Source organism: Hippocampus bargibanti, linkage group LG02 (genome assembly GCF_051943395.1).
Source record: "Hippocampus bargibanti isolate YZ-2025 linkage group LG02, ASM5194339v1, whole genome shotgun sequence".
NCBI lineage: Eukaryota > Metazoa > Chordata > Actinopteri > Syngnathiformes > Syngnathidae > Hippocampus > Hippocampus bargibanti.
Window position 1 is genome coordinate 1443537 of NC_142735.1, and position 21450 is coordinate 1464986.

At 39.9% G+C, this 21450-nt stretch overlaps 2 protein-coding genes across 2 annotated transcripts; one reads left to right on the forward strand and one right to left on the reverse strand.

Moving 5' to 3' along the window:
* Nucleotides 1-1645: 1645 nt before the first annotated feature.
* On the forward strand, nt 1646-5724 carry vma21 (vacuolar ATPase assembly factor VMA21). The gene is made up of 3 exons (XM_089019954.1): nt 1646-1752; nt 1890-1999; nt 3459-5724. The coding sequence occupies exons 1-3, from the start codon at nt 1691-1693 to the stop codon at nt 3596-3598; spliced, it is 312 nt and encodes a 103-aa protein (XP_088876080.1). The 5' UTR covers nt 1646-1690; the 3' UTR covers nt 3599-5724.
* Nucleotides 5725-13606: 7882 nt separating this feature from the next.
* Nucleotides 13607-20974, reverse strand: LOC148901095 (gap junction alpha-3 protein-like). Its single transcript, XM_089019900.1, has 2 exons — nt 20834-20974; nt 13607-18836 (listed from the first exon to the last, which is right to left on the reverse strand). The coding sequence occupies exon 2, from the start codon at nt 18815-18817 to the stop codon at nt 17759-17761; it is 1059 nt and encodes a 352-aa protein (XP_088876026.1). The 5' UTR covers nt 18818-18836; nt 20834-20974; the 3' UTR covers nt 13607-17758.
* Nucleotides 20975-21450: the final 476 nt, after the last annotated feature.

Here is a 21450-nt window from a genome sequence, read left to right on the forward strand (position 1 = left end):
GTTTGGTAATGTCACCACAAAAGGCTTACTAAAGATGCTCAGGCGCCGCAATGTGATGATTTCTGGACAATACAATATATTGGGCAATCAGAGCCAGTCATAGAACATAATCAGACAGAACAAAAGAAGTACAGGGATACCTTGGCTTACGAACTTAATTGGTTCCCAGACAGAGTGTGTAAAGTGAAAAGTGTGTTTCCCAAAAATTAATTTCCCATAGGAAACCATTAAAATGAGAATAATCCCTTCCCAGGTCCCCATAAAACACAATTTTCTACTTTCTAATTTTCTAAGCCTTAAAACTCATTGTGGCAGCTCCGTGTGTATCCCGAAAAATAGTTTGTATGCCAAGGTAAAATGTTCATAAATTTAACATTCATAAACCGAAAAGTTCGTAAAACAAGGGGTTCGTAAAACCGAGGTATCACTGTATTCTGTGAGTCCTGCAATTCGAATGACAATGACAAAAACCCTGGCAAAATCCATCCAGCTTCTTACTGCACATATTTAAAGGACAACCGACGTCACTTTTTTGTTTTTAACTGACATCAAAAAAACGTTTTATAGCATCTAAAATACCCAAAACACGCAGTATGATATTTTTCGTTAAATGCAAAACACCAATAAAAAAATGACTTAAAGTATCCAAAATCTGCAAAAAATTGAGCTCGCGAGTTCGTGACGTTCGTGGAAACTGAGGTATCACTGTAATCAGATTAGCTTCAGGGACTTATCAAAGCATAGGTCTGGCACTGCCACATCTCTCCATTAGGAATACATATACAGTAAAGTCTCGTTATATCGATATTCTCGGGAGTCCGAAAAAATATCGATATAACCGGGACTATCGATATATCCGACCCTGCGTGAATGTAATTTTCTCCTTGCGTTCATAGAAATAGTATTGTAATAAGCGGTGCTATCGATATAACCGATATCGATATAACGACACTTTACAGTATATAAAGCCAGAGCTACCAGCACAACTTTAGGTCGCTGACGAAGCTTTTTGGATGAGGAGCGACACCTTCAAAGAAGTACAGATGACAGCTGAAGAAACCTTTTCATCGATCGACAATACAAGGTTGTTATACAGTGCTTAATGGAATAATGACAACTGAAATAGTAAAAAAACTGACAATGTTGGGAGGAAAAGTTTTTAAAAAATTGCAAATGAGGCAAGGATAGATGTGTTTTTCCATCCAATCCTTTAATCATCCCTAACCGGGTAAAGTATGTTGTGTCCGGAGGCATAATAATAACAAGGCCGGAGCGTATCCAATCACTGTTATTTTCTTAAAAGTCCTGTTAAACAACACAACCTATTTTATCTCGACAGTATTTTAATAGAAACACTGCTACCTAGTGTACAATCAGAGAAAAGACAATACCTCGACAGTGAGTAACCCTGACTGCCTTGTAAAATGGCTTCAAATAAAACGCATTATTCTTCATATTACTATTTTATTGTTGTTCCTGCGTGGAAAAAAAACGTATTATTATGTTTCTTCTGGCGCAATCTTGTGACATTTATTCTTTAAAAAAATCGGTCAAACGAGTCCCGATGAACGCCGCCTCCCATTTCTCGCGAGACTACCTGAGATCTCAAGTGGTCATATGACAGTCCCGTGACTTAATGCGGAAGTATCACAAAATAAGGAACAGTCTGGCGTCAGTCATCCACGCAACAATGGACGGATCCACCACCACGTTATTGGACAACACGAATGGACCCCCGGCAACCGACCCCCGGTGTGTTCATTCTGTAGTTTGATGCAGTCTGTTATAGTGTGATAAAAATGTTGTTTCAACGCACAGGATGCCTCCCGCCCCAAAGAAGGGACTAAAGCGAACCGGTGTGCATGCGTATTTGTGTGGCTTCCTTACAGGAATGAAAGCTCCTTGGTGTCAGCCCTCAAAACATTGCTGTTCTTCACGATCCTGATGGTCACGCTACCGATTGGTTTATACTTCGCTTCAAAGGCGTACATCTTCGAAGGTGGAATTCCCTTCATTTCTTTGCTGTGTTGATATCTGGGGGTTTGTTTTGCCACTATTCAAAACAAAATACTGTGCTAAAAGCCAGACTAAGTTTCCTTAGTTTCCAAGTGGAAACATTACAAACCATTTAATTGCACAGTATAACCAATTAAGGAATGACTCAATAGTACTATTATTAGACTGTTGAACACTATGCACACTTTGCACATTGAAACTGTGCGTCAGTATGGCAAAACAAACTACACTTAATGCCATAACTAAAAGCTACATCCCACCCGAGTCCGTCTCTTTAGTTTAAGTCAAACTTTGGTCTTAAACTGGTCAGTAATTTTAAATTTGAATTTAGGAATTAACTCTTTCATTCTGATGAAAGAAGACAGTTCAAACGCTGTATTGAATGTTTATGTAGTCCTAAAACTCAATATTCTGAGGGTATCGCAATTTGAGTGACAATGACAAAAAACCCTGGCACTAGAGTGGACATATTCTTATATTTTTGCACATTGTTTGGCAGTGAATGAGTTTATTTTTATTTATTGTATTTTTATTTTACTATGCTTATATACAATATCTTGTTTTTATATCCTTTCACCCCATCCACTTTTCAATTGCTGCGAACGTTTGTTTGGCAATTTGCATACTCAGCACGGCAGCCAATCAGAAGCCTATATCGTGCCATTATACCGTGACTCTAAAGTGTACTTGAGAGTTTTGAAAGGCGCTTAGAAAGAGGAGACCATGTGGCTTTTAGCAGACAACGCAACACAAACATTGCATTGTGCACCATGACGACAAATGACAACTGGAGCAAAATCTTCAGGAAGGGATATTTACCATAAATTAAGCAAGGGAGCATTTGTGGTAGGTACATACTTCCTTAATTAAAAAAAAACATTTAGAGACAATGTTTATTTTTTTTGCGTTTAGTCGTCTTATTGTGTTTCAAGTTGTGAAAAATGGGCCACACAACTTTATGGATGGGCAGGCAACTTTTCAGAGTATAATATAATAATATACATATACATATATAATAATACATTATATTTCAAGCACCTTTCAAAGCTCTCAAGGACACTTTACAGTCACAGACAAGCATAGGTACTGTAATAAATAAAATACAATCACAAATAGAATACAATACATAAAATACAATTATAAATAGAAACAAGAGAAAGAGCTACACAGAAAATGCAGTTTTAAATAGGTGGGTTTTCAAATGGGATTTAAACGTGGGAAGAGAATAATAATAAAACCGATTTGGTTGAGAACAGAAACGTTCGAAAACCATGGTTTGAATGTATTATTATTACTATATTTTCCAGTGTATAAGGCACGCCCCCAATCCAATCGGAGAAAATCTTTCTCAATCTTTACAGAATTCTTGCAAGCATCAGATCTGTCATAATTGTCTTCCATATTCCACATGCATCAATCTCACCTGTGTTTTTTCCCCTTAGGCTCAATGAAGATGTCAAGCTCAGACAGCTACTTCTACGCCGCCATCGTCGCCGTGCTGGCCGTGCACGTGGTCCTGGCCTTGTTTGTTTACGTGGCCTGGAACGAAGGCACGCCCAGAGTCAAGGGCAAATATGATTAACTACCGTCTAAGAAGATGCACAAACCTTTTGAAGGGATCTTCAGAATGCCCCTCCCCCGCCCCAGAACACTAAACTGTGCATTGACCTTGAACTTACTAAATGGACGCCGTTGAATTTACTGTTCTTTTGAAGACCCATTTTGACTTCGTCTGTTAAGAGAAGGCAGCTTTTAAACTGTTTTTTTTTAAAGTTATCATAACAGATGTAAGTCTGACGTGGTAAAATATCTTCCGTTTTGCTTTACTTTGTACATCACTCAGTCGTTTGAATCCCAAATCACAAATAATTTAAATCCCGGGTTCGTGACGCATACTCAGGGATGCATCTGGGCCGCACCATTTTGACAGCCACTGGCGCAACTTTGTAACTTGACTGCGCCAGCACCGGAGCAAATCTATTACGATGAGCGCATATTGCTACATAATCCGCGCCACACTGTGAAAATAGCTTAAGAAGCTAATTTAGTTAAACAGCAATTGAAAACTGTTCGTTTTCCTTAAAGGACAACCGACACCATTTTTTTGTTTCCTAACTGACACCAGAAAAATGTTTTATAGCATCTAAAATATCCAAAACATGCAGGCTGATATTTTTAGTCAAATGCAAAACACCAATAAAAATGAGTTAAAGTTTCCCAAAACTACTTAAAAATGTCCTCGGAGATGGTGAGTTTCAGGAGGTCCCACCCCCTTGTTCCTGACGTCACGCCAGGAAGTCTTGCCTTGCTCTAGAATCAAAACATTGGCTTCAGAGTCGGAGAAGATGCTTTCTTGTTACTCATCCAGTTATGACTATGATTCAGTTCTGAAGAGGAAAGCATAAATGTTTGCAATCGATTAAAAAAGTCCTTCTGGATCATTTTGAGGCATCTGGACTCCAATGTAGCTCCCAGAAAATGCACAAGATGGCGCCCAAGCTCCGTTGGAAAAAGGGCTGATTTGTCTACTGGGAATTTGTGTCAACTAGTATCAAGTAGTAGTCTTTGTGCAACACACAACGATTCACCACTGCGTTATTTATGTGTTTTCCTTCTAATTTCACCATCAACACGAAGTTTTCAGACCAAACAAAGTACCCAAAATGCATTGTGTGTCGCTTTCTCGTTCCAGACGGGACGTCACGTCAGGCATCGTCATCAACTCGAAAACAAGACTTCCTAAATATTCAGTGTGAGTCTTAAAACGTAAAATATAGCTATATCCCTTGAAATCTTTGTAAAATACGCTTAGTAGAAGTCATTTGAAGTGATTTTACAAATTATGGACGCAACTTGTCCAGTGGCGTCGGTTGTCCTTTAATTAGACATTAGTATGAAATATTGTGGTAGGTCTGTTTTCTGTCTTTTCTGTAATACCATTAAATAGTAAAATAGCACAGGATTGATCGTTAAAACAAAGAAAATTAAAAAAAAAATGTTTACATAAATAATTTTAATTTAATTAAAATTGTTTATTGATGTATTAGAAACATAGATTTACTCAATGTTTTTTTTATTTGCAATTTAGAAATATCATGCTCCAATCATCTAATGTATTTTGGTTTATTTCAATCCGTTTTGTAAACTTCAGCAGTCTAGTTACATCAGGCCCCATCTATTTTAGAATTTGGCCGACTTTTCAGACACAAGGGGACCAACCAGCCCCCTTTTTTAATTTCCCAGATGCATCCCTGCATACTCAGTACTTTGTTGTGTTCAAATAAGTAATTCAGTACACAAGTAAAAAGTTGTCTTATTTTGTCAACAATGTTTTACCTTTGTGATTTTGTTCCTTTTCAGAGAAGTGTTGTAATGTAAATACAGGACTATTTTATGGCTGTTATTTTGTGATGTCAGTGTGAAATAGATCGACGATCTCATTCAATAAATTTGTGAAGTCGAACGTAGTCCTCTAGGTTTGATCATTTTTCACTAGCTTTTATTACTTTATTGTTGATTACATGCATAAAGGACAACCGACACCATTTTTTTGTTTCAAAACTAACATCAGAAAAACATTTTATAGCATCTAAAACACCCAAAACACGCAGGCTGATAGTTTTAGTCAAATACAAAACACCAATAAAAATACGTTAAAATGTCCCAAAACTACTTCAAAATGACCTCGGAGATGGCGACTTTCAGAAGGTCCCGTCCCCTTGTTCGTGACGTCACGACTTTCAGAAGGTCCCGTCCCCTTGTTCGTGACGTCACGCCAGGACATCTTGCCTTGCTCTAGAATCAAAACAATGGCTTCAGATTCGGAGAAGATGCTTTCTTGTTACGCATTCAGTTATGAATATGATTCAAATAGTTCTGAAGAGGAAAGTATAAATGTTTGCAATCGATTAAAGAAGTCCTCCCGTATCAATTCGAGCTCCAATGGAGCGTCCCAGAAAATATACTAGATGGCGCCCAAGCTCCGCTGGAAATGCGCTGATTTGTCTGCTGGGAATTTGTGTCATTAGTATCAAATAGTAGTTTTGGTGCAACACACAATGATTCACCATCGCGTTATGTTTTTTTCTTCTAATTTCACCATCAACACGATGTTTTCAGACCAAACAAAGTACCCAAAATGCATTGTGTGTCGCTTTCTCGGTCAGGGGCGTTCCTGACGTGACGTCACATCAGGCATCGTCATCGTGACGACTCCGTACGTGACGTCACTGAAAAAGGACACATTGTAGCAGTCCTTCCATCACGTCAATGCTTATTTGGTCTGAAAACCTCATGTTGCACCAGAAAGAGCCAGAAGAGGGTGTCCAAACTCCATGGAAGGAATTTATCAGCCTGTGCAAACGGGCTCATTAATTCCTCACAGGAGCTCGGTGGCCATTTTCTGCCTCTTTTTGGGTGAGACATTTCCCCCCCAATGTTGCCTCAAAATGGCACAGAATAAATTCTTTAATCGATTGCAAACATGTATGCTTTCCTCTTCAGAACTATTTGAATCATATTCATAACTGGATGTGTAACAAGAAAGCATATTCTCCGAATCTGAAGTCATTGTTTTGATTCTCCAGCAATGCAAGATGTCTTGGCGTGACGTCACGAACTGGGGGCGGGACTTAATGAAAATGCCCAATTAGCAGCTCAATTTTTTGCAGATTTTGGACACCTTAAGTCATTTTTATTGGTGTTTTACATTTGAATAAAAATATCATACTGCGTGTTTTGGGTATTTTAGATGCTATAAAATGTTTTTCTGAGTTAGGAAACAAAAAAGTGATGTCGGTTCTCCTTTAAGTTTCTTCAAGTTACAAGTTATTTCCCGGCCAAACGCCACCCTCTAGTGGACGTGTCGTAATATCACACCACAATCGCAGCTGGTTGACTCAGATGTAGGACTACTGAAAGCCGAAGAGTAACCTTGCCTGTCACAAGAGCTGAAGGATTAAAAAATAAATCATAGCATCTCATTCCAACATTGCAACTGCAATATTTCATTGTCCACTTCCACGTGTAATTTTTTAAAATATAAACAAGCCATACATTAATCTATTTTGCGACAAAAGAAAAAATCTGATTTATGGTATATACATGTTTTGGTCTGGTCTTATGCAAATGAACGGTGAATTCCCATGAAACAACAGACTTTCGTTAAATTTGCCAATTTATGCTTCATTTTCTCACCCGTTTATCCTCAGAGTGATCGTAGCCAGTGCTGGAGCCTGTTCTTGCTGTCTCTGCGCAGTATGCGGGGGACACCCTGAACTGGTTGCTGGGCACACAGAAATGAACAACCATTTTTTTTCAGGTTCTAAATGAAATAAACCGAGAAGCAATAGCAGAAAAACCCTTATGATCCAAAAACATTGGATTGTCTTGATTTTTTTTTTAACCGTGACTAATTGAAGGTTATTCTTTACTGATTAAATTACTCCAGTTATTTTAGGATCCCGCTAGAAAATGTGGTACACAAAATCAATTCGACAGCCCCACGCTGAAGTGCTTTAAAGTGTGTTCCAGTTTGAAATGGCCGATTGATTTTTGCAAGGGAGTTCTGGCTTTCACACGGTGGCAGCTAACAATTTCCCAGCCATGCAAACAAGTGAAAGCAACTTGGACGAAAAAAGAACTAAAACACGCCGTAATGACCATTTTCTGCTTGTTAAAGCATGTCTGCAGCTGCTTCTTCTTTTCTGCAAATTTAGTTTTTGTGTCGCAGTGTTGTGAAGTTACGAAAGGCGCACGACATCGAAATTGCTGATGAGGCGACAGGGCCTGCAGACAATCACAACTAATTTACTCAGCGCACATCATGAAGGCCATTTGTCGTTTTTGGCTCGCTCCTTCAAAAGGATCGAGGAAACCTACTGCCATGGTAAGATACGCTTCTGGCTGTTTAGCATTTATTTTAGCAGGTTGGATGTGTCATGTGTGTAATGAAACACAGACCCAAAATTGCAACAATACAACACGCTTTCTCAAGACAGCGATGAAAAGAAAGAAAAAAAAGAACAGTAACACTTCAGTGGTTCTTAATGGGTTTAAAACTGTGTTTTGTATGTCTGTGTAAGCTCTCAGTCGTACAGGAATGGTCCATCGATGAAAAGGTTTCTTCAACCGTCATCTGTACTTCTTTGAAGGTGTCGGACGTTTCACTTCTTAACCCCAACCTGAGAGCAGGGACCAATCATAGCAGAGTCCGACACCGCCACGTCTGGACAGTAGGGATAAATATAGGGCCGAAACTACCAGTAAGACTTTAGCTTGCTGACGAAGCTTCTTGGATAAGAAGTGAAACGTCCGACACCTTCAAAGAAGTACAGATGACGGCTGAGGAATCCTTTTCATCGTTGCGTTTTGTATGCATTTATTGTACCTGATGAACAAACTAAATACATTATGAATACAAGAATAAAAAATAAATGAGTACAAGAATAAAAGCATAAAAAACAAAGAATGAATAAATGAATACATAGATAAATAAATACACATATATAAATAAATGCACAAAAAGTTTCCATATTCTACCCGGGCTCGTGTGGGTTTTCTCCGGGTACTACGGTTTCCTCCCGCATTCCAAAAACAGGCATGGCAGGCTGATCTGAACACTCTAAATTGTCCCAATGTGGGAGTCATAATAAATATAATAATACATTTCATTTATGAACACCTTTCAAAACTCTCAAGGTCACTTTACAGTCACAGGATAAGTTTTTCTGTGGGTGAGCAGCGGCAGCCAGACGCGCCAGCGTTCACTCAACCCGGAATACCTCAAATAGATAGAGAGCTTGCTAGATAGCAAGCTAGCTAGATAGCTAATGTTTCCTGACTCAAATAGCTAGCTAGTGAGCTAATAGAGGGCGAGCATTGAGAGTGACTGGTTGTTTGTCTCTGTGTGCCCTGCAATTGGCTGGCAACCAGTTCAGGTTGTCCTCCGCCTAGTGCCCGAAGACAGCTCAGATAGGCTCCAGCACCCCCCGCGACCCTAATGAGGATTATGCAGTCTGGAAAATGGATGAATGGATGAATAATAATCTGGGATGCCAAACCTGAGAAATTGAAGTTCCTTTGGTGGCCACAAGATGGGAGAGCAGCAGCATCTCAGATGTCGAAGGCCAAAGCAACTGGCAAAATCCTCACACTGCAGATAATTTTGTAAAAAAAAAGTGTGTAAAAAAGCTAAATCGAGTATTTTAATTTACCAAAAGTGAAATAAATACATATTCTGAATAAAACCAAGTACTAAAGGACACAATTGTGATTGTTACTGTCAGAAATAACCTGCTATGATTATATATATATTTTTTTAATTTGCAAGGTGGTGGTGGACACCAAAAAAGGCAGGCAGGAGTGAGAAGCTGGGCGTATTTGACAAATTGTATTAAATAAAGTCAGCAGGAACAAAATCTCAAACAACAAAGTCATTAGAACAGAAAGGTCCAAAGTAGCAAACAAAACCATGAGTAAAACATGACAAGACGAAACAAATCTGACAATGACCCGACACTGAATGGTCATGCCGGGAGTCTTTTTAACTGGCACTGATTAAAACGACCAACATCCGTGCAGCTTCAAGCCGGACCCTACAGTGCCACCTGTTGGTCGCAAACTGAAACGTGACACTTGCCTGCACTGTACGCATTTACTGTATTACACCTAACACATTCTGAAAATAACACAAAAAAAATGATTGGGAATGCCTGTCAGAATCAATTTAAGTCACATTTCTGTGTCGCTACTGTATCAATTTTTTTGTGTCTTTGAAATCCTTAATTGACTTTTATAGAATGTTCCGAACCCCACCCCCCTTTCTTTACATTTATACAATTATAATGACACGGTTTGTTGATATTAAATGAAAATATTGGCACAAATATTGGCTTAGAAATACACTTACATTCCCCCCAAAAAATCAAACAGGCAGCAAAATTATTAATATTGAATTGAATTTCTATGTATTTTTTTTTATTGTTGCATTCATTAAATAGAATTTCTGTTCGTTGCGATCATTAGCTAGCTATCTCACTGGCTATCTATTGTCTAGCTATTAGCTGGCTTTCTGACTATCTAGCTGGCTATCTAGCTAGCTATCTATTGGATAGCTATTAGCTAGATAGCTAGCTATCTGGCTAGCTGGCTATCTATTAGCTCACTATTAGCTAGCTCACTAGCTTTCTATCTATTTGAGTTACTTCCGGGTTGAGTGAAGGCTGGCGCGTGTGGCTGCCGCTGCTCACCTTCTCATCTTGTGACTGTAAAGTGACCTTGAGAGTTTTGAAAGGCGCTTGTAAATGAAATGTATTGTTATTATTATTATTATCCATCCATTTGTGTGTGGAAGGTGCTGGAGCCTATCCCAGCCGTCTTCAGGCACTAAGCAGGGGACACCCTGAACTGGATGCCAGCTAATCGCAGGGCAAAAAGAGACACACAGAACATTAAAATTAAAACACTAATATACAATAAATTACTAATTGTCAGGATTATCATATGACTTCACTTGCCTTTACTTTTCTGTATTTTATGTCTCGTTTACATTGTGTTGTCATCTTCTGAGGTTGCAAAAGAAATGGTGAATAGAAAGTACGGACATACAAAGTAAAAACTTTTAAAATGTGCAAATGCTCAAGTAATGTACAGTGAGACCTCAACTTACGAACTTAATTGGTTCCCAGACAGAGTGTGTAAGGCGAAAAGTGTGTATCTCAAAAACAAATTTACCATAGGAAACCATTAAAATGAGAATAATCCGTTCCCGGGTTCCCATAAAATATACTTTTCAACTAAATAAGCCTTAAAACTACACACAACATACCTTATTCTATGTATAATAAATGTGATATTGTATTGTAATGAAAGAAATACATATCATAAAGTCACTTTATTTACATTTGTGATGGTTATTTATGGCTTGATGGAAAGGCGTTGGAGGTTGAAGGTCAAAGGGAATTGCTGTTTGGAAAGAGAGCCGCATTACATGACGACTGTAATTAAATAAATAAACTGCTGTAAAATAAAGTTTTATTTACCTTTTTGATGGTCGTTGATGGCTCAACGGTAGCCAAAATGGAACTGTATAGTGCCACTTAGCAGTTTTTTTTGACGACGATACTAGTGCAGCGTGTTCTACCAGAAACAAATTCCTTGTGTGTTCTACATACTTGGCAATAAAGATGATTCTGATTCTGATTCTTATGGAAGGAGAGTCACCTTCCATAAGGACTGTTGGTAACTTAACCTCTGGTGCTGTTCGGTCGTGTGATTCCGCCGAAGATCACTCCGCCAGCCGTGGTGGGTGTGTATTATGAAAATAGTGCTTATTATAAGGTTTAATTTTCAGAAATTTGACGTTGTAAGACAAAAAGTTTGTAAGTTGAGGTCTCACTGTATTTGTACTTCATTAGCTCACTTCCCACCATTGCAGTAAAGTGATTCATGTGGATACCTGATTTTATGTCCTCAATTAAATACCAAAAAATTAACGTTATTTTCCATGAAATCCTCTCCAGGTGTTAGCTCAAGAGCTGGTGTTAAGAACATAATCGACGGGGGGTTAAATACCAACAATATGTGTTATTTCCCATGAAATTCTCTCCAGGTGTTAACAAAAGGTCTGGCATACAATCAATGGGGTTTACCCTTTGGGGCGCAGTTTCATAACCGCTACACGAATGATTAATAGAAGTAAATAAATAAATAGAAATCTCACTTTGGGTTGAGGCCATCATAAGCACAGTGCTGTAAAATAAAAGGTTTTTATTTTGGGGAGAGGAGGAACAAAAGTCAGGAGAAAGAGAGAGAGACACAGAGAGAGAGAGAGAGAGAGAGAGAGAGAGAGAGAGAGAGAGAGAGAGAGAGAGAGAGAGAGAGAGAGAGAGAGAGAGAGAGAGAGAAATAGAGAGAGAAATAGAGAGAGAGAGACAGAAGGAGAAAGACAGCCTGAGAGAGAGAGAGAGAGAGAGAGAGAGAGAGAGAGAGAGAGAGAGAGCAGAGACAGAGAGAGAGAGAGACAGAGAGACAGAGAGGGAGAGAGAGAGAGACCGTGAGAGAGGGAGAGAGAGCAAGAGAGAGAGAGAGAGATAGAGAGAGGCAGAGACAGAGATACAGAGAGAGACAGAGAGGGAGAGAGAGAGAGAGAGACCGTGAGAGAGGGAGAGAGAGAGCAAGAGAGAGAGAGGGAGAGAGAAAGCAAGAAAGAGAGAGATAGAGAGAGAAAAACAGAGAGAGAGAAAGAGAAAGACAGACAGAGAGACAGCCTGAGACACAGCCTGAGAGAGAGAGAGAGAGAGAGAGAGAGAGAAATAGAGAAAGACACAGAGAGAGAGAGAGAGAGAGAGAGAGAGAGAGAGAGAGAGACTGAGAGAGACAGAGACAATGAGAGAGAGAGAGAGAGAGAGAGAGAGAGAGAGAGAGAGAGAGAGAGAGAGACAGAGACAATGAGAGACAGAGAGAGAGAGAGAGAGAGAGAGAGAGAGAGAGAGAGAGAGAGAGAGAGAGAGAGAGAGAGAGAGAGAGAGAGAGAGAGAGAGAGAGAGGAGGGGAGAACGAGAAAGAGAGACATCAAGACAGAGAAGAGAGTGAGGGATGGGGTAGAGAGAGGAGAGAATGAGAGAAAGAGACAGAGTGAGGGAGAGACAGACTAAATTTGTAATTAAAAACAAACCAGTTATCAAATTACTGTCCACATTAATTAGTATGACATAATTTCAAACCACAATATTCAATACACGAGTTGTATCATATAATAATAATAATAATAATCCATTTCATTTATAAGCACCTTTCAAAACTCTCAATGTCACTTTACAGTCACAGGATAAATATTATGCCTCAAATAGTACTTTACACAACAGCAATAATGTAGTTAGTAGACCATACGAGGAAATGTTTCAAATACTTGTACGACATTTTGTTGGGGTGTGCCTGATGTTAAGGCTAATGGGTTAAGGAGGTTCACCTGATCGAATTTTCAGAGTCCCTATGTCGCCCACTTATTCTGCCGTCTAATTTCCCAAAGCTGTTTCCATTTACAAAGTGATATGACGAAAGTTAACAATTAACCCCTTCACGTTTTCACAAAATATTCTTTTTTTAGTCGTCAACTATACTTGGCTAAACTTTACCTTCAAAAATCAGCTACATTCGTCTACACGTCGATTTTCAACTTTCTGAGCCACGAAACGTGTATTCTCGCGATAGTCCCAATTTCAAGGACATTTTAACGAGACTTTTACCGCCAGCCGTTTTCATTGTAACGGTGTTGTGAGCATCGACATTAGCATTCTTTTTTAAGTGGTATTTTCAAGTGTTTCACCCCAAATTTCTAGTTCAACTGATGATAGTGAATATGAACCTTCTCTCAGAAGCTTGAATACTTCTGATGAGTTTGCCAGTTTAGCAGACAATCACTACGACAAGTGGCGAGGAGGAGCAGTGCTGAGAGAAACCTCGAGTTGTCAGAAGAGCGTATCCTTTCACATGAAATCATGGGATAACGATTGATGAAAACCCAGCAGAACTGAGTCCATTTGAATTATGAGGTTTTTTCTTACTGATAAAAGGATTATTGACTCTGTACTGGTGTAGAATTATTGTTTTACTGAACAAATCGGGCAGGATTTACAAACGATTTTCATAACCAGCATCAATGATACTGTATCTCCCCCGGTCAAAGATGACGGCTCGTATTGATGTCCAAAAACGGTTAATATGGAACACCGTGAAAACTAAAAGACATTCAAAACAACGACCCATATGATTACAATATATTCAACAAGACATACAATAAATAAGCAAATTAATAACGTACCGTGTAAACCGCAAGTCGACAAACTTTAATGACGTCATTAAAGTAGACTTTATCGTTCCCTTTCTCTGGCGATTTCACTCACGTGACACGGAACCGGAAGTGATCATGACAAAATATTATAAATGAAGTATTGAAGACGATTTTAAGAAAAACAAACATACGAATGTTTACATAGAAACATTAAACACTTTTACAAAACAACATGACCAAATAAATTATATTTTTTCATGGCAACCAATGACAATATTGGCGCCAGTAACAGATACCATATAGAACATAAAACATAGTCGGAAAAATGAAGTTTTTTCACAAAAATGTTGGGGAAGGGCTAATATACTTTCCTAGTTCTAACAGCAACTGTATGTCACTATTAGTCACATTAGTGTCTTTGTGTTGTGATATTTGTTATTTCTTTTTTTTTGTTCTTTTGACTTCAAGATGGAGCCGTGAGAGTGGCTGCCTTTCCAGTAGGTCCTGTTATTTGTTTTTCTACTTTTTTTCTTTCCTTTCTTCTTCCTTTCATAACTTTGCTGCTGTGAAATGTAAATTTCTCCACTGTGACACGAATAAAGGTACTTTACATCCAATCCAATCCAAACAATTCCACATCATGTTTTTCCTCCTGGTTTGACTTTCCATGCCATATGAGCCCAAAATATGTTTCTTGTTGAACAAGCACTTTGTGGAACAAGGAAAAGAAACATGCATTTATTAAGACATTTGAAATCAAATGATATGTGGTCTATTTGCACTTGTAGTACCACCATTAATAACCCATATGGGGAGGCTGCTTGAAGTAATAGATCTATTGAATCCAATGACACAAAATGTGAAGTGGCAAGTTTAAGACAACTTTATTTACATCATCTTTTTTTTACAGTGTCACCAAATACAGTAAAGTCTCGTTATATCGATATTCAAGGGAGTCCGAAAAAATATCGATATAACCGGGACTATCGATATATCCGACCCTGTTTGCATGTAATTTTCTCCGTGCGTGCATAGAAATAGTATCGATATAACCGAGACTATCGATATATCCGATATCGATATAACGAGACTTTACTGTATTTTAAAACAAGGGTGTCAATGTCATTTTATGTTTTGCCGCGGGCCACATTGTAGTGATAGTTTCCTCTGCGGGGGTGTTAAGAATTTGTAAGCCATTAGAATGTTTCCTCACCTCCACATATTACATATAGAGGGCACAACAAAATAATGAATAACTAGTTTTCAAATTTGAAGTAAAAAATAATGACTGTTATTGTGGTTTACGTATGACAATTTGAAATTTTGGTTCGGACTTTAGCAAGCATCATGCCACTTGACATGCTTGATTTGCTTTCACAGGCCGAATAAAATAATGTGTTGGGCCAGATTTGGCCCCTGGGCCTTGATTTTGACACCTATGCTTTAAAGCATTCATATTACAAACAAAGATACAAACAATTCTGCTTTAAATTCTGTTTTTTTTCTGGGTGATCAAATAATGACACATGACAAATTTTGAAACTGAGACGAACGCAATCTCTACTGAGGCACGCCCTGGAATTGGATACAGTGTTTCACCAGTGCCAGTTATTTTCCAACCTTTCACTTAACAACTATGGCCAACACTGTCTTATATCATGAAATGTTTTTACGTCACAAATAAACATTTACTGATGGGAAATGTTCACATAAAGTTTATTTAAAGGACAACCGACACCGTCACTTTTTTGTTTCTTAACTGACATCAGAAAAACGTTTTATAGCATCTAAAATACCCAAAACACACAGTATGATATTTTTATTCAAATGCAAAACATCAATAAAAATGACTTAAAGTGTCCAAAATCTGCAAAAATTGAGCTGCTAATTGGGCATTTTCAGAAAGTCCCGCCCCCAGTTCGTGACGTCACGGCAAGAAGTCTTGCATTGCTGGAGAATCAAAACAATGGCTTCAGATTCGGAGAATATGCTTTCTTGTTACACATCCAGTTATGAATATGATTCAAATAGTTCTTAAGAGGAAAGCATACATGGTTGCAATCGATTAAAGAATTTATTCCGTGCCATTATGAGGCAACATTGAGGGGAAATTTCTCACTGAAAAAGAGGCACAAAATGGCGACCTCCTTTGGCCACCTCCATTTCCACAGGCTGATAAATTCCTTATATGGAGCTTGGACGCCCTCTTCTGGCGGCTTTTGGGTGCAACACGAGGTCCCCAGACCAAACAAGTACAGCAAAATACATTGACGTGATGGAAGGACCGCTACAATGCATCTTTTTTTTTTTCGGTCAGGGGTGTTCCTTTCGTGACGTCACATACGGACACGTCACCAACTCAAAAACAAGACTTCCTGAATATTCAGCGCGAGTCTTAAAACTTAAAATATAGCTATATGTGGTGGAATCTTATTAAATACGCTCGGTAGAAGTCATTTGAAGCCATTTTACAAATTATGGACACAACTTGTCCGGAGACGTCGGTTGTCCTTTAAGAATCAATTCTATTTAAAAACATGAATGGACCTCTACTTTGCTATATTTTTGTGTAGTCAAAGTGATCACAATCAATTCAAGACCCTGTCAAGCGATTTCAGCTGTAGCTGACGATCAAGGCCTGCAAAGCCTTCTCTGCTGGCCTAAAAATATCAGAATCACGGACTAATGTTAATTATATTTTGTCCGTGAATTATTATTAAATAATTCCAAATTGTCTTTCAGCGTCCTTTCATTACTTTTCCCCTGTTGTGCTGCTTCCAGGTGTGTTTTCACATTTAAATATTTAACCCATCACATTTCAGCCATCATTTGTTAGCAGGGTCATCAATATACCGGGATGCCTTCACAATCAGTTCTGCAGGCCCTGTCGCATCAAATGTGTCAATCAAACTGTTGGTCAAACCAATCAGATTTTGAATTGGCAACCCAAACGGGGTACCAACGCCTTCTTGAAGGTGCTGGTCAACGCCAGAGTTTTAACTAACTATCATTGGCTCGTCACTAGCCGATCATAGTTTGTTTACAAATATTCCACGGCACATAGCTATATTTTATGTTTTAAGACTCACGCTGAATATTCATGAAGTCTTGTTTTCGAGTTGATGGCGATTCCTGACGTGACATCACGTCCTGAACGCCCCTGACCGAGAAAGTGACACACAATGCATTTTGGGTACTTTGTTTGGTCTGAAAACTTCGCGTTGATGGCAAATTAGATGGAAAACACATATATAACGCAATGGCGAATAGTTGTGTGTTGCACCAAGACTACTATTTGATACTAGTTGAAACAAATTCCCAGCAGACAAATCAGCCCATTTCCAACGGAGCTTGGGCGCCGTCTTGTGCATTTTCTGGGACGCTACATTGGAGTCCTGACGGCTCGAATTGGTCCGGAAGGACTTCTTTAATCGATTGCAAACATGTATGCTTTCCTCTTCAGAACTATTTATAACTGGATGAGTAACAAGAAAGCATCTTCTCCGAATCTGAACTCTCTGAAGCCATTGTTTTGATTCTGGAGCAAGGCCCATTGTGACATCATGAACAAGGGGGCGCAACTTTCCGAATCTCCCCAGTTTCGAGCTAATTTGTGGCAGTTTTGTGACACTTGAAGTCATTTTATTGGTGTTTTGCATTTGACTAAAAATATCAGCCTGCGTGTTTTGGGTATTTTAGATGCTATAAAACGTTTTTCTGATGTCAGTTAGGAAACAAAAAAATGCTGTTGATTGTCCTTTAAAGGTCAAATGGTATAGTGTTGCTCCAAAACGTGGACCATTGGCCATTTTCTGCATCCTCAGTGTAACACGGTAAATGTTTCACAAAATCAACCTTGTGGACCATGAAAGTCTTATTTGGAATGAGTCAAACCCGCACCATGAATACATTTTTCTTCAATCCGCGATCCGCCGCCCTGAAAGATTCGTCTCATATCTTGAGATCATCTATTCGAGTCTTGCTGTTGCCGTACTTGCCACCGCGGCCTTGCCTGCTCTGCGCGGGTGAACCGGGGGCAGATCCTCGCTTCTTTCCTTTCAGGTCACATTCCTCCAGCTTGCTACCGCTCCTTTCCACCGCCAGGTTGTCCTTATTCTGTTTGTAGGCCGCTTTGCTATTACAAGGCTGAAAGGACGATTCGGCTGTCTCGGACAGAGGGGAGAGGTTATAGCTGGGAGGGCGATGCTCGTGGAAATAGTCGTCATACGTCGGGCCAAAGGGCGCTTCGGTGTCGCTGTGCCCCTTGGACATGGTCTCAGGTGACTGGTTGCTTCTTCTAAATGTGATGCCCTGGCGACATTTGGTAAAACCCAGGTGGTAGATCTCAATTAGGTTGAGGAAGAGGGAAACGCTGGCCACGCCAAGCATGAAGATGATGAAGATGGTTTTCTCGGTGGGTCGGGAGATGTAGCAGTTGACCGCGTTGGGACACGGTGGTCTGTCGCAGGTGTACATGGGCTTCAGCTCAAAACCGTATAAAAGGTATTGGGCTACGATGAAACCCACCTCAAAAAGAGTCTTGAAAATGACATTGAAAACATATGTACGTAAGAGTTCCCCCTGCAGGCGAACGTGTCCTTTTTCATCTCTCATCAAGGCCTTTTTGTGCTTATGGGCGGCGTCCACGACCAGCGCCGGCTTGTTCGCCGATTGAGATTTCTCTTTCTCCTGTTGCTTCTCCTCCATGCGAACCAGATGCAGGATGTGGCCCAGGTAGATTAGCGTCGGCGTGGATACAAAAATGATCTGCAGCACCCAAAAGCGAACGTGGGAGATGGGGAAAGTGATGTCGTAGCATACGTTCTCGCAACCGGGCTGCTTGGTGTCACAGGTGAAGCCCGACTGCTCGTCGCCCCACACCTTCTCCGTGGCGGCGCTGAGGATCAGGATGCGGAAGATGAACAGGACCGTGAGCCATACCTTGCCCACCACCGTGGAGTGCTCCTGGGCGTTTTCTAAGAGCTTTCCCAGCAGGTTCCAGTCCCCCATCGTCTAAGTCAGCTCACAGCTGCGAATGGAGGGATTGGGGAAAAGGAAAAACACATTTCGACTTGGGATGTCAGTAATGTTTTTCCATTAACACTTCAGCTACAAAATTGAATACAATGTTTCTGTTGAATTTCTCTATCTATCTATCTATCTATCTATCTATCTATCTATCTATCTATCTATCTATCTATCTATCTATCTATCTATCTATCTATCTATCTATCTATCTATCTGTCCGTCCGTCCGTCTGTCTGTCTGTCTGTCTGTCTCCATCCGCCCGCCCGCCCGTTCATTTATTCTTTTACTCATTTATTTGTTTTTTATTGTTTTATTCATATGTTAATTTATGTATTTATTAATCTATTAATGTAATAATATATTTTTTATATATTATATATATATATATTTGGAAAACGTTTTTTCATTCGTGAAATGTTCGCCTTATAGTCCAGTGCGCCCTTATACATGAAAAAAAAGTTTGAGAACACACTATTCATTGGGGGTGCGCCTTAAACTCCTGTGCGCCTTATACACTGGAAAATATGGTAATTGAAGCAGTACTGAAAGGCATAGCGGTATGAATGAATGTGGTCTGTAATCACTTGCACAAAGCCCTGACCTCAACCCTGTTCTTCTGGATGACATAAAAAGAGAAAAGAAAATCCCACTGAGACTGTCCAACATTTTGTAGAAATTGTGCTCTGAAGACTAGAAACTGTTTGCCCTGATTTTCAAGGTCCTGTTGTTTTTAGTGGCAATGTCTCCAAATGCTTCTGTCCACGTCGTGTATATTGCATGACTAAAATAACACAAGCAAACCGCAAGTATCCACCCCCCTCCTTTAAAATGCCTTCCCAAGTTCAGCAGCGCGAACAGCCAATGGGTCTCAAGAGTCCGACTGTTCAAACAAGTGGACAAGTTCGCAACTCCCGATTTATTTCATGTCGACCACCAACAGGATTATATTTACTTTTAAAGGACAACCAACACATTTTTTTTGTTTCCTAACTGACATCAGAAAAACGTTTTATAGCATCTAAAATACCCAAAACACGCAGGCTGATGTTTTTAGTCAAATGAAAAACTACTCCCAAAACTACTTTAAAATGACCTTGGAGATGCCGAGTTTCAGAAGGTTCTGCCTCCTTGTTCGTGACGTCATGCCGGGACGTCTTGCCTTGCTCTAGAATTAAAACAATGGCTTCAGATTCGGAGAAGATGCTTTCTTGTTACTCAACCAGTTATGAATATGATTCAAATAGTTCTGAAGAGGAAAGCATAAATGTTTGCAATCGATTAAAAAAGTCCTTCCAGATCAATTCGAGCCGTCAGGACTTCAATGTAGCGTCCCAGATAATGCACAAGATGCCGCCCAAGCTCTGTTGGAAATTGGCTTATTTGTCTGCTGGGAATTTGTTTCAACTAGTATCAAATAGTAGTCTTGGTGCAACACACAACGATTCACCATTGCGTTGTGTGTTTTCCTTCTAATTTCGCCATCAACACAAAGTTTTCAGACCAAACAAAGTACCCAAAATGCATTGTGTGTCGCTTTCTCAGGTCAGGGGCGTTCCAGACGTGACGTCACATCAGGCATCGTCATCAACTCGAAAACAAGACTTCCTGAATATTCCGCGCGAGTCTTAAAACGTAAAATATAGCTATATTCCCGTGGAATCTTTGTAAAATACGCTCAGTAGAAGTCATTTGGAGTGATTTTACAAATTATGGACACAACTTGTCCGGAGGCATCGGTTGTCCTTTAAGAGGGTATATATTTAGCATGTGTGGACAGGGACAGGCAGTTTCCAGGCACGATCATGCAAGTCGTCGCCCTCGTGGCAACGTGATCGCTTTTCTGAGTCAAAGGGTACACCAACGAGACGAGGGTGAAGTTCATATCACTGAAATAACGTCAGTAAGGTATCAGGGTAAGAATAGGTGCTTCATTTTAGTGTTTTTGTCGAAAATCCTTTCAAATCAAGACATTCAGGTCCTATTTAGCAATTCACCCACCTTGTCACCTTGTACATCCATTGTATAGAACTCCTGTGTGTCTTTCAGGATCCATGAGGGCGGCCGGTCCTAGAACAAGTGTCTTAAGGGGGGGCAGTGCCTTTGAATGAGTATGAAAAGTGAACTGCGACCAAGCCACAGCGTCAATTCCACACCGACCGGCTCAGGCGGACAGGTTCCAGGACGCCCCCCCAACCGAGGTTCTTCCACTGACCACAACACACTAATGGACAAACTCTCAGACCCCTCCCCCCTCCGTGGTTAAATTTGGCCCAGTGTACTCGAATGTAAACTATTACAGCCTTACCACTTGGTTATTTGCGTGACTGACAGGGCAGCTGGCCAATGGTTGACTTGACTGTGTTTTGTTCCGGCCACAAGTGGTCCTGGTGGCTAAATATAGTGCAAGGGGTCTCTCCTATCATGTTGGGGCATGATTTGGAGATGAGTCGGCCTTTGCATCCTCACAGTGGAATGAAAGGTACAAGACCTAAAACCAACAGAGTACAGTTATTTGAAATTGGCGTTTTCGTGTTTATTATGTTTGTTAAAGGACAACCGACGCCCCCGGACAAGTTGTGTCCATAATTTGTAAAATCACTTCAAATGACTTCTAC